General features: G+C 38.4%; 1 protein-coding gene across 4 annotated transcripts in view; it reads right to left on the reverse strand.

The window, feature by feature from the left end:
* Window positions 1-2,027: 2,027 nt before the first annotated feature.
* Lingo2 (leucine rich repeat and Ig domain containing 2) overlaps window positions 2,028-14,258 on the reverse strand; it is a 1,146,745-nt gene continuing 1,134,514 nt past the window's right edge. For all 4 annotated transcript variants that reach the window (XM_029533363.1, XM_021222170.2, XM_029533362.1 and 1 more), the window contains one exon: window positions 2,028-4,200. In XM_029533363.1, the coding sequence (XP_029389223.1) occupies window positions 2,345-4,165 (1,821 nt within the window). In that variant the 5' untranslated portion in view covers window positions 4,166-4,200 and the 3' untranslated portion in view covers window positions 2,028-2,344. The remainder of the gene's footprint in view (window positions 4,201-14,258) is intronic.

Below are 14,258 nucleotides of genomic sequence, written 5' to 3' on the forward strand. Positions count from 1 at the left end.
ACTTTAACTTTCTTGTCTTTTTTTTTTTTTTTTTTTTCCAGAGCTGAGGACCGAACCTAGGGCCTTGTGCTTGCTAGGCAAGTGCTTTACCACTGAGCTAAATACCCAACCCCCTACTTTAACTTCCTTAATTGCAAGAACATAGCATTTAATTTTTTAAAGAGTTGGACATTTTGATAGAATTTAGCTTAGGTCGATACAAATTGCTAGATATAAATTACAAATAAAAATTGAATTTGTAAAATATTTGTGATAATCATTAGGATAATTAAATAAAATCTAACTCAAGCAGGTAATTATTCAATCTTAAACACACACACATACACACACATACACACACACACACACACTCACACACACACACACACACACACACACACACCTACACTCAGTTGCTACCCACTGGTAAAGGAGAAATGGGTTTAAGTGTATTGCCACCCAGTTTGCAAAACAATCTGCAAAACTTTTAGAAATAAAGGCCAATTTAATAGTATTAAATTTTTTCCATATTTTCAAATATTTTATGAAGTTAGGCTTTTGAGGGTCAGACCTACAATACTAAAAGGAAGAAATCCCAGAATCCTTCTATATATCTTACAACATAACCTAAAGGAGACCTTCTTCAATATCCTCTCAAAATGTGAAAAATGTAGAAACTTTGCTTATATTGATTAAGTACATGTCATTTCAGGAATATAGCCTGCATCCAATATTTTTCAGGCTATGTGGATATATGCTTTGTAAGTTATGCAGGACTCAGCCAAATGGAATTGTGCTTCTTTAAACCAGGTCGCTTATGATAATGCTATTTTATTTCTTTTCTCTTCTTTTCTTTTCTTTTTCTGGTTTTGTTTGCATTAGTAACACTAATATCAACTTAATCGGGCAAATATGCTCAGGCTAAGAAGGTAAAAGAATTGGCACATCATTACATATTTGTAGAACTATAAGCTTAGCTCTTCTAAAAAAAAAAATTGCTTTTTAGATCTACATTGGTTTTTCTTTCACTGCTTCACACAAAACGTATTCCTTGTATCTATGCAATATAGTTTTCAATATGAAACTAAAGGTCTTGATCAGGAAGCAGGGAAGTATCCTGAAGTTGCCTAACTGTGGTCCTACTGTGTGTGCAGTACTTGGATAGAAGTTAGTCTGTCACGTGCTGTGTGTTCCCTTTGATTTGTAGCCATCCGGCAGGCAGCTGCCACATTTGGAAGAGATTGCTGGCTGATTCACTGCTGTGATGCTCTTGTCTCTCCCGACTTCCTATTCACTTCCGAAGCCTCCTTATTCAGAGAGCTTTTGGACAACAGAATTATCGACATTAGCTATTGGTGAATATTGTCAAATAATTCTATATAATCAATATTCTTTTTTCCATTGGTCGTTAACCCATCAGCAATGACTGGCAAAGGGAAAACTAAGCCGTAGCTACATGGATTACTTTTGAGAGTGGCACCTACCTTGCATTCTATCGGTACATCTAGCGACGTACCACCTTCTGGAGAAACCAAGGGCTTCTGTTACAGTAAACTGGTCCACGTTGGTAGCGTATGTATAAAAAATATTCCATTCTGTATCAAAACTAGGCACATGCCTTTATTTATAGTAACAGAAGTTAACAGAGTTGAGCAGTTTTGACTTGGGTCTTGTTTCTTGGCATCCTACATCAGACATACACATCTCAACACATCTCTGCCTAGTATTCCAGGGATCTATTCTCAGGTTTATCTTCGGGTAAAAGGAAGGTGAGACCACACTTGGATCTATACTGGTGAGTAACTAAAAGCACAACCTCTCATTCATATTGCTTTAAAACATATACAGCATATATGTTTCAAAAAAAAAAAAAAGAATATATTGATCTCTTTTTGGTGCTGAACCAACAGTATTGTATGATGCAAGGTTTTAACAAATGATAATAAATACAAATTTTACTGTAGAGTATGTTTTAGACAAATGTGTCTTTTTAATATGTAAATCCTACACTGTAGGTTGTTCTTTTTAAATTTTTTTTTTCCTTTTAGTTTTGCAGTGGTAGAAAATGTTGGATCATTGTCCATCAGCATGAGCCAAAGGTTCAGGTTCATTACTGAGATCCCCAGAATGCCAATATTTGCAATGCAAACAATTAGTATCCCACTGTGTGAAGGGCTCTGACACATGCCTGCCTGCCTCTCATCAGCCAGTCTCCATGAGAAGTCTTCCTGCTTCCATGGACCCTGCTTTGACACAGAGGGCAGCTGCGGGAAGCTGCCCGATAACCTTGTGATCGATTCACTCTATCAGACGTCTCACTCTCACAACCAACAGTACCACAGAGACAGTAGTGTGTGGTGGGCCCTTAGATCATTTTCATGTTGAACCTCCTGGGTCCAGCCACCTCCCCTTCCACAACAGCACCATTGTTTTTTCGGGGCACATACTCAAGGTCAATGCTGTTTTTGTGCTTGCCTTTCCCTCGGCTCCACACAAAAAGAAGGAGAAAACAAAATAAAACCACTCCCAGGAATGTGAAACAGCCCATGGCTGTAGATACCAGTATTGTTTTAAGGTCCAGGGAGAAAGTATTGGCGTTAGTGCCGTTGGAAACGGTGTCGTTGGAGTCCGTCATGTACATAGGGGTCCTGTTTGCGTAAAGGAAGCGGTCTGACGTGAATCCCTTCACAGTGAGAGATGCTGTGAAGGTATCATTCCCAGCAGCGTTGCTCGCGATGCAAACATACATCCCACTGTCTTGATCCTGGGCAAAACGGATTTCCAAGGTGCCATCACCCAACACAGTGGCCCTTCCGTTGGACTTGGTGGTGATAAAACGCCTTCGAGGTGTCACCCAGGAAATCATGGGCTGTGGGTCTCCATCAGCGTTGCACTCCAGCTGGACCGTCTGCCCTTCATCCACGAGGAGATGCTGTAACTTCTTTTCACGGATTTTGGGTTTTTTACAGGTAAAATAAAAAGAAAGAGCAGTGCTATGGAAATCCTTAAATGATCTCTCACGGATGGTGTCCGGCCCGGCACACATGGGCTGCTGGCCCCCAAACTGCAGGTTGGGCTGTCGCTGCAGGAGCCAGAGGAGTCGGCAGTCACAGGCTAGTGGGTTGTTGTTAATGCTCAGGACCTCCAAAGCCCTAGGGGAGGAGAAGACGTTCTCTTCCAATGTTTCCAGCAGGTTCTGAGATACATTGAGCACACGGAGGAAGCGGAGCCCTTGGAAGGAGTGAGGCTCAATAGTGCGGAGCTGGGCCCCCACTATATGAAGCTCCTGTAGGCGGATCAGGTCAGAGAACATGCCAGCTTCAATAGTGCTGATGGGATTGTAGGAGAGGTTAAGGTGGGTCAGGTATACAAGGTGTTTAAAGGCGAGGAAGGGGACAGTGGATAGGTTGGTGTTGGTGATCGAAAGGGACGTGAGGTTGAGACCATAGAGGCTATTGGCTGGCATCAAATCCAACAAAGGCCAATAGTCGATCTCTAGGTTTTTCAGGTGGAACAATCTTTTAAAGGCATACACAGGCATATTGTTAATATTGAGATGCTTCAGATGCAGGGTGATGAGGCTGCGGAGATGGGAGAGGGCTTCTGTTGGTACCGCTGTCAAGTTGCACTTCTCCAGGGTGAGCTGCTCCAAACTTAGTAGTCCGCTGAAGGCCCTGTGTGAGATATAAACCAAATCATTGTCCCCCACTTCTAGAGACTTCAGGTTATGCAGATCCTGGAACATGTAGTCCAGCAAAATGACAATCTTATTCTCACTAATGTCAAGCTTGGTGAGGTTGGACAGTCCCGTGAATACTCCTAAAGGGACCAACTTAAGGCGATTGCCTTTTAGGCGGAGGGAACGCAGGTTAAAGAGATTGCTAAATGCCCCAGGCTCCACATTGGCGATAATGTTGTCGCTCAAGTCTATCTCCTCCAACAGCGGATATGAGATGAACTCTTCGGGGTTTATGCCCTTTAGTCGATTTTTGCTCAGGTCCAAGATTTTGGTCTCAATGGGAATGCCTTCTGGGATCGCCAGCAAGCGTCTCCTGTGGCAGCTAACGGATTTGTTCTGGGCGGAGCACTCACAGCGAGCAGGACAGCCAATGGTGGATCCCATTAAGAGTAACACCACAGCCAGACCCAGGAATGGCTGCCAGCATGGTATAGCCGTGTGAAGCATGACTCCACTTCTTAGTCTACACCTTGGTTACGGGCCTGCATGGTTGGGGAAAGAGAAGGTGAAAAAGACATGTTAGGACAGAGACAGGGGCATAAGTATGAAACCAAGTTAGAGCACAAAGGTACGGGGTTTGTTTGCAGCCAGATCTGTGATTGTACAAAAAGGTTCACATATTATCTGCATTATCTTGGGGCAGTTATTTTATCTCTGTACTTAGATGTTCTTGACTATTAAGTGTGAATAATGGAAGCGGAGAATGAAAAAAGAAATAAAAAGGAAAGGACATTGCAGTTCCTAGGTATGATGAAGCATACAATGGGAGCATAGCCAGAGACAGGGACTTTCCAGAGTCCGGAGTGCCTACGTAAGCCATTTAGGGGAGGGGGGCAGGGGGTGGGGGAGGGGAAGAGAGGAGAGCAGCTTCGGACCAAGAGCAATAGACTGGGCCAAAAGAGTGACCAAGAAAGTAGAAGAAATGGCTGGATTATATAGGGATGGGCAGCTAGGAGAAGGCAGCCCAACCCCTGGTTTGTAAAAGTTTAGGTTATGGGGAGGAGTATGCCAGCCAGAAGGGAGGTAAGGACTGAAGAATGATGGGAGAAGCTGGCAGCCAGCCACTGTTTTGATATGGTACATTAACACCTCAGCCACGTGTCTTGGGTTTCAAACCTAACAGGCGGTAACTATCAGGACCAACAAGGTGACCAATTCAGGATTGGAAAAGTGGAGAACCTCGACTGTCTGGCATAGACTAAGCAAAGCAGCGCATATCTCACACACAATAGAATTCTTAAAATTCAAAGCAAAGAAACAGAGTTGGGTGCCTAAGAGGACGGCAGTTCTGGTGAATGGACCCCCCCCCCCCCCGCATGTCTAGGGATATCGCCCTCTGTGATCAATAGAGCTAGTAAAAGTCTCGACAACAGGCTTTGGGGCTTATATTCAAACTGGTTAACATCTACAGTAAGCTGTTGAGAACTTTTCCTTCATATGGACATATTGTATTAAAATAGCTTTTTAATTTTTGGGCAAATCTCCATCAGAATCCAGTAAGTCTTGGCTGAGGAAACTTGCTTATGTGAGGCAAGCATTGCCCATCCTTCCTCCCCACCACTGTGTTTCTTACAGGGATGGCACAGGCTTGAGAGAACACTGTGACTGCAGTAACAGCGCTGCTCCTTTCTTTTCTTTACAGAAGCAATTACTTGCTACTCATAAGACCTCAAACTGGAATCAATCCCCATACCTGTCACTAAAGCTACATATATATATATATATATATATATATATATATATATATATATTTACACTATAAAGCAATGATCATGAGAGATATAGGGCACACAAAAATAAATGATGCATCAAAAAAGATGGATCTCAAAGGCAATGCACTAGAGAAGAGTGGACAACAGATGGGACTACATACATTCAAAAGAAGCTATATCTCAAAAGAAGCTATAATGACTCAAGTGATGATAATGGCCCTGGGAAACCAGTTATCCATTGGGCCATGTACTTTACATAGCACATGCTAATTATGTCTATGCCTAGAAATCCATACAAACAATAGAATTGACAAAACTGTACCAATCGACAGGAAGATGAACACACAAAATATTCAGGCCACCATCATTATAGATTTGAATATCAAAGTTAATTTCGAGCCATAGGGTATAGAAAAAATACATAAGGATTTCTCCTTCACAGTTTTTAAAACTGAAATTTAAAGTCATCAAGGTAGATGATTTTTGAAGTGTAGTATATACAGCACAGGACTGCCAGGTTTTGACTAAGTGAGAGAAGATACACGTAACCCTCAAGAGACTTGAGGCCTCAGGGAGTGGAGAGGTCTGTTGGGAGGGTGGGGGAGGTGGGGGTGGAGGTTGGGACATCCTTTTGGAGATGGGTGGCTGGCAGAGGTAGGAAGGAGGTATGGGAAGTGGAACAGTTAGAGGGTAGACCTGGAGGGGGAAAAAAGACTAGACTGTAAAAAAAAAAAAATTAAAGAATTAAAAAAAAATGCTACTCTTATTATTTTAGCTCATATATCTAGGATGGGGAAGATGCAGTTATAACAAAAGTTTTATAACAATAAGAAAAATTAGCATGATACAAAATAAATACATTTATTATATTGTGAAATTTATTTCTGTCAACAGCATTACTGAATAATATAAATTTCTTAAAATAAGCTTGACAGGCCATTTTCAGAACTACTTTCACAAATATTGATTAGTCCGAATTCAACTTACTGAACTGCATTTAGATAAAAGAGCAATTGCTATAAACATACTCTCAATAAGACACATCACAAAAGTATTTTTGAAATTAAAGCATAATTCTAAGGTTGAAATAATTGAAGCAGTGTATATAGATACCTTAAGTAAATTTTAATTGATTTTTAGTAGAGTTTAATAATTGATATTTGTTTTATGTATTTCTTACATTTTAATTCTTTTCTGATTTGTCTGTAACAGAGGAAACTTAGAACTCTGTAAATGTCAGAGTTCAGTTATACTATTATATAGCTATATGGTAAATACCGTGTCAGTAATGCACTACAAATTTATGTTTTGAAGATAAACACACATACTAAAACCATTAAAACTAAAAGTAATAATACTAGTACTATATAAAGATTTCAGATTATGAGACACTGCTATTGATATAAAATATTAAAGCTAGGCAAGAAATTATTTTAAAATCTACTTGAGATTGAGAATCAGTTTATATTGTTGATATTTAAGATGCAATGAAGAAAATTATAAGTAATTGGAAATATATACCTAGAAGAAAATTCAATTTAATTAGAGTTAAGAAATATTTTTATGAATCACATTAGAAACAGAGAATGAAAAAGATAAATTATAGTTCATAAATTTGCAATATATTGCTATAGCAGACAAACACACATACCACACACACACACACACACACACACACATACACGCACGCACACAATTTCTTACCTGGAGAATAAATTTTTAAACTCATAATACAGATATGTGTTGAAGACAGTAATAAACAAACAGGTGTTGTTTATCAGAAATAAAGGCAAATGCCAACAAAGAATTAGGTACTAAATGATAAAATCTGAGTATAATCAATAACTATAAGGGCAATTAATTTCAATAGTAGAAAAAAATAAAAATTGCTTAATAGTTTAATTGTCAGATTTTGTTTTTAGGTTATAACAATTTGGTAACAAGTTTTCCCCAAGAATTAAAATGTTTAGAAATAAATTAGTATTCACACACTAATTTCAGAAGTATAAACTGGAAATTCAAATCAATAGTGATGTTAATTGATATATTTCAAACTTAAATATATATATTTTACATGTACACTTTTTTGACCCATTTCTACATCCAGAAATGCATCTTTATAAAATAATTACAAATATATGTGTGGGTACGTGTTTCCGCACACATACTACTGGTTTGTCTGTAAGAGTGGGAAACTAGAAATGTGTAACAGAATAAGCTAAATTACATAAAGTATCATTCAGTTACAAAATAAAATACCAAGCAACTAATACACCATAAAATTGAGTTGAAATTATTCACGTGCAACCATGATGCCGTGCATTTGTGATTATAAACATGAGAAAATGGGTCATACAAACAAATTTCCCTCCAAATCATTGTATTTATTTTAAGGTGTCTCCCGTCAAAGCATATCATGTTCTACAGCTCAAGTATTGTCTTTTTTTATATTTTTACTATTCTAGTGGATATGTAATTATATCTCCTTTCATTCTCATAACTAGACTCTGTTGGCCATTTATAAAATTCTATGACATATTTTATCTGAATATTGAAATATTTTGCCCAATTTTGGTTGGGTTGTATGTAATAATTTAAATGTAAAAATTACTTACATATTTTAGATACCAAGATCTTGAATATTAGATCTATATATTTATTAGATCTTGAATATTAGATCTATATATTAGATCTATACGTTAGATCTAATATGTACCCTATATATATTTTCTGTATTTCTTTGGTTTGCCTTTTAATATTCTTATTGGTATCCTCTAAAGAACAGGACTTAGGATCTCAGAAAGTCCACTTTGCCTTTTTGCCTATTGTAGTTTGTACTTTGCATTCTACCTAAGATCTCTGTCTAGGCCACTGTCACGAGGATTGTCCTCTGTACGTTCTCCTAGACATTTTACTTTGAGCTTTTACTTTTAGGTTTATCATTCATTCCTTCCTACTTTACTTTTTTTTTTGTATGTTATGGGGCAGATATCTAGGCATCTGAAGACACCTAAAGCTTTCCGGACCTCAACATGGCTTCCAGGACATCAACGTGGGGAACACTGACGTTATCAAGGTCTCCCTCAGTGACAAAGACAACGGTCATTCACCTTGTTTCCTGGGGCAGCACAGACCATGGAAGTCCCTTGAGGAGACTCAATCCAGAAAATGAACTGGTTTTCATCTCGGCCATCCTGCTGCTGATCAGAATCCACGTGTTGTGGAGAGTGCCTGCAGGAGCTCCAGGCTGCTGCAATGCCTCCTGACCCTTGGCAAGACCATTATGTCTGCAGCCTGTGGGCAGCTCTGTAGCTCATGGTTTTCTCCCCACAGCAGGGTAAGCAGCATGGATAGCAGAAGCAGCTATGGCTCCATGCTACAGGCCAGGCCTAGGTGGGCAGGGCAGTGGCAGGATAGGGCAGGTTCTGCCATGTTTTTGATTTCCTTAATACCATGGAATTTTAAGAGCATCTTCCTATAAGACCTGCCTTTTGTTTGTTTTTTCCAGAGATATTGTGTACCCTCCAGGCGCATCCTCTGCTACCTTATCTCCCTGCAAAAGCTTTTATAGTGTCCTGTAGTGTCCTGTAGTGTCCTGTGTCCTGTGTCCTGTGCTGGTACTGGTGGTCGCTGACATCTGGAATCTACCTCCATCATAATTTATATAGTGGGCTGTGTTGTTTAGCTCTTATAAACATTATTTTTCAATGTTACTCAGTCAGTTATTAGGTGATGTGCATTAAAAAAACCCAAATATGAGTTGGGTGTGGTGGTACATACTTTTAATCCCAGCTCCTAGGAGATATATATCTCCTAGGATATCTATCTGTCTATCTATCTATCTATCTATCTATCTATCTATCTATCTATCTATCTATCTATCTATCCTAGGAGGTAAATATCTGAATTTAAGACCAGCCTAGTTTGTAGTTCCAAGACATCCAGAGCTATACAGAGAAACCTTGTCTTAAGAAACTAGAAAATAAATAAATAAATAAATAAATAAATAAATAAATAAATATAATAAATATAATAAATAAATAAATACCTAAATATGGACTTTTTTTGTTTCTCTAAATTCTATAATTCCATTTCTCTCATATGTTGAAGCTCTGTTCTTTGGCACATGGTTGGTTTGGCTATAATAATGTTTTGGTTTTTTTTTCTTTTTTTGTGGTTGCAAAGATTCCATATGTACCTTAATTAATTATCCTTGTCTTGAATATTTTCATTTCAGTTATTAATTTTGTGTATGTTTCACTTTGGATCAGTTCATTTCAGTTTCTAGAAATGAAATATATGAATAAATTTCACTAGCTTCCTAAAAAGCACTACTGAAGACAGCTGCACATGCCAACCAAGTGAAACTAAGAGAAAGACAACTCAAGTTCAGCTCTTTCTGGAGGTCAAAGGTTAAGTGAAAAGCGTTATTAAAGACAGATTCTGAGAACTCTATACTAGCTTTGTATATTTGCTTTGTCAGTCATTCTGTAGGACGAGGCAATCCCTTCCCTCAGTATCATCCTTTGTCTGGGCTCAAAACTCAGGTTTATGTGAGTTTTCTTGAGCTGCTAAGACATCATCCAAACCAGACCAAAATGTGGTGACAGCTCTTGCTTGCACAAGCTGAAGGGCTTTCAGAGTATTAACACTTTTCATACTTTTGTTGTGTTTGTATTTTAGCATCAAACTGACCTCTGTTGTAACATACAGTGAGTTCTTGTTGAATCCAGCCTGATTGACCTGCTTAGTCCTTTTAAACTCAATTATCATCGATTCGTTGCATTTAGGGAGGAGATTTTTGATATTAAGGACCCGTCTCTTGTTTTCTTTTCTTTTTTAATTTTAATTTTCTTAGTACTCTATATTAATTCCTTCAGTACTTCTTACCGGCAGATTCTAATCATTGTTTGGTTGCTACAGTGTGTACGGTAAACATTTTTATTTTATCATAGTCTACTTAGATTAGACATTTCTTGTCACTTGGGTCTTAGATGTGTCAGAAGGGTTTGATTTCCAGCCTTGCATGCTTTGAGGCTATAGTGCATCATTTAGAAGGTAAGCCCCTAGGGAAAGAAAGTGAGGTGATTGGGTATGTGCCCACATAATACCTCTCCTCTCCTGGGCTTCGCAATCCTATCATATGAACAGATCTGTCTGATTACTCCTTTTTAACAGGGCGGTGTGTGGTCAGCAACACCAAGCAGCTGGACTGAGCAAACATAGATGGGAAATGCTCAAACTGGGAGTCAATGTCTTTCTTCCTTTAAAGTCGAATGTGTCTGTGCTTTGTCCCAGTAATGGGACACTGCCAACCTTATATTTACAGTTAAAGTCTCCTATTTTGTGGGGAGCAAGGAAGAATGAGTCCTAGGCCCAGGGAAACATAAGTGTGAAGACATGTAAACAGTGGAGAAAACCCTGCTGTAGAGAATTTGCAGTAGTCCAGGACAGGTTGAACAAAGGCCGAAGAATTAAGAGGGGTTGAAGAGGTAATTGTGGAAACAAGTTTACAAGGCCTTTGCAAACTGTGATAAGCTATGCCGACTATATCCTGAAGGCAATGGAAAGCCAGCAAAGTGTTTTATGCAAAGCAGCGATGATATGAGATTAATCTAAAGGCAGCAGGAAAAAATAAATCACAGGATGGGAAGACCTGAAGCTGTAAAGTTAGGAGACTATTCTATTAAATTGAGCCAAGAATCTCAATGTTAACAAGTTGTGGTGCTGGGCATTCGAGAGATATTCCGACAGAGCAGAGCTGCTGCACATAGGAACTGGCTGCACAAAGTACAGGGAAAAAAAGAGGAAAAGAGGATTTCTAGTCTTTCAGTGACTGAGACCTTGTGTTCCGAATGGAGATAAGGCCTTAAAACAGCAATAGTGTGAGGCATGATTGGCTCTCTCAAATGTGTCCATTACTGGAGCATAGAGTGGGAGTCCTTGAACAAATTAATTCTTTTCCAAGGCTTATGCAACATAGACCAAGGAAAGCTCTGTGGCCTCAGCTCTACAGAAAAACAAACAAACAAACAAAAAATACTCTGGCCACTGAGAAATGATGAGAGTTCAAGAAATAGCTCTTCAGAGAAGAGCATGCCAATTGGCTGTCCAATTGGTGACAACTGGTCATCCATAAAAACATGCATAAAGTAACGTTATCCAGACCTACACAGGGTATATGTATGTGTGTGTGTGTGTGTGTGTGTGTGTGTGTGTATATGTGTATGTGTGTGTATGTGTGTGTATGTGTATATGTGTGTATGTGTATGTGTGTGTATGTGTATGTGTGTATGTGTACATATATGTGTCTATTTGCGTGTGTGTATGTGTAACAACAACTAATAAAAAAAGGCCGTGAGTTTTAAAGAGAACAAGGAGATGTGTAGAGAGGACTTAGATGAAGGAAAAGGAAGGGAGAGATAATGTACTTTATTCTCATAAAACAAAATTAGTGAAGAATTAGTATTTTCACACACACACACACACACACACACACACACATGAATGATATTTCTTTTGTAGGATGGATAAATCTGTATTATAATTATATGGTTCTGGCTTTCTGTGGAGAACAAAAATTTTATTATATAGTTAATAGCACTTTTAAGTTTATTTAGAACTGATGCTAAGGAAGATACCATCATTCTGTATTTAAATTCTGCTGGAGTGTGTTGTTATGTGTGGTAGAGTTTACTCACTCTATATATAACTAGTTCGATAAGAAGATAGCTGGCATGTTATTATCATTTATTTCAATAGTGATTTAGGAAAAGGGTCTTTATTGGAACTACTAATTTAACTATAAGGGCCTACTATGGAAAATACTATATAATATGATCCCAAATGAAGAACCTGAATTATATCTAGATAAATGTGATTTTTTTGTTATGCTTTTGTTTTATTGTTTTTGACAGCATCTTACTGTACAGCAAGGCTGGTTTTAGACTGAATCTTCTTCAGCTTCCCATGGGTTGTGCATACAGGTGTATGCCACCATACCAAGCACGAATTTTTTTTTTGAATGGACTTTTGGCTCTAGTAAAAAGGCCTAACAAATAAGATATGTAGTCAGATGTCAAAAAACATACACTGGAGAAAAGACAGCCTTTTCAACAAATGATGTTGGGCAAATTGAATATTATTTCTCAAAAAAAAAGGAGCTAGATCTTCTTTTCTCACTGTACAAAAATCATATTGACATGGATCAAAGACCTTAGTGTAAGATCTGGACTCAAGAATTGTGACAGGAACCGTGGAGAAACTCCTAAGTAAAGTTGTCCTCCTAAAAGCTTGAAAAACAATAGCAAGAACTGATGGATGTGACTGTACACACTTCAAAAACGTTTGCATAGATAAGGAAACAATTATTATGTGCAGGGGGTGGGGGTAGGCAAAGCTATGGAAACATGAGAAAACAAGTAAAAGAGAATTGTCATGAGTTGTATGCCAGAGGGTTGATACCTAGAACATACGAAGAACTAAAATAGGGAGAAAGCAAATGTCCTAATCAACAAATGATCTGATAAACAGACATTTCTCCAAAGATGAAGTACAAATGGCCAAGAAACAGGAAACACGTGCTCAATATTACAAGGCATCAGGAAAATGTAAATGAAATCAACATGCAGTTTTCAGCTCACCCCAGACAGAATGGCTGCCAACTGAAAACAGAATAACAAATGCTGGTGAGAAGGTGAACAGGAAACTGTTATGCGCTACCGGTAGAAATACAGATTGGTCTATCCCCCATGGAACAAAGGTGAGTGTTTTCTCTTACAACTAGCATATGACACAACTCTACTGATCCTGGGTATGTACTCAAAGGACTCTTAACTCAACATGACAGATAGAGTTAAGCTTATTGAAGCACTATTACGAATACTTACATTATGGGATAAGCCTAGGTAGCCATCAATATAGACAAGTGGGAAATATATATTGGAATATTATCTGGCCATAAAAGAATGAGATTATGTTGTAGGCTAGAATATTTATACAATTGGGGATATCATATTGAGCAAAAAAGCAATACACAGAAAAACAAATAATGCATGTTTGATTTGTGGGAGTTAGAATTCTTATATAATCATATACACACAATGTGAGAGTATGAGGGAGGCTTGAGGAAGGAAGGGGTTTCAGAAGAAGTGCAGAATAAGAAGATGAAACTGAGGGAATTTAATTAAAATACATGATTTATTTGAAAGAAATTATCTTTGTGAAGCCTAATTCTCTATATGATGAATATAAGCAAACAAACAAACAAACCAAACAAACAAAACCATCAATAACAACAACAAAAACAGTCAGAAAGCAGAAAGTAGCCAGATTGCTTCAGAACCAGAAGAGTGGGGCCGTTTCATTGCTGGCAAAAGTAGAAAACCTGGGCCCACATCTCAGACAAATTCTTCGATACAGCTTAGAAACCACAAAGGAAGGTGTTCCCCTTACAAACATTTCTCTGTTTTAGTCTGGAAGGGCTAACTGCTGTCACCATTTAACTCTCGCTGTCAGCAGAAGTCTTTTACAATCAAAGCTTGCTCATAATGTCCAACTGTGACCAGGGTCTGACAAGACAAACTTTGTTTTGTTAAGAACAAAGCAGGAACACTCCTCCATTGCTGGTGGGATTGCAAGCTTGTAAAATCACTCTGGAAATCAGTCTGGTGGTTCCTCAGAAAACTGGACATAGTACTACCGGAAGATCCAGCAATACCTCTTCTAGGTATATACCCAGAAGATGTTCCAACTGGTAATAAGGACACATGCTCCACTTTGCTCATAGCAGCCTTATTTATAATAGCCAGAAGGTAGAAATAACCCAG

This window comes from Mus pahari, chromosome 22 (assembly GCF_900095145.1).
Source record: "Mus pahari chromosome 22, PAHARI_EIJ_v1.1, whole genome shotgun sequence".
Classification (NCBI taxonomy): domain Eukaryota; kingdom Metazoa; phylum Chordata; class Mammalia; order Rodentia; family Muridae; genus Mus; species Mus pahari.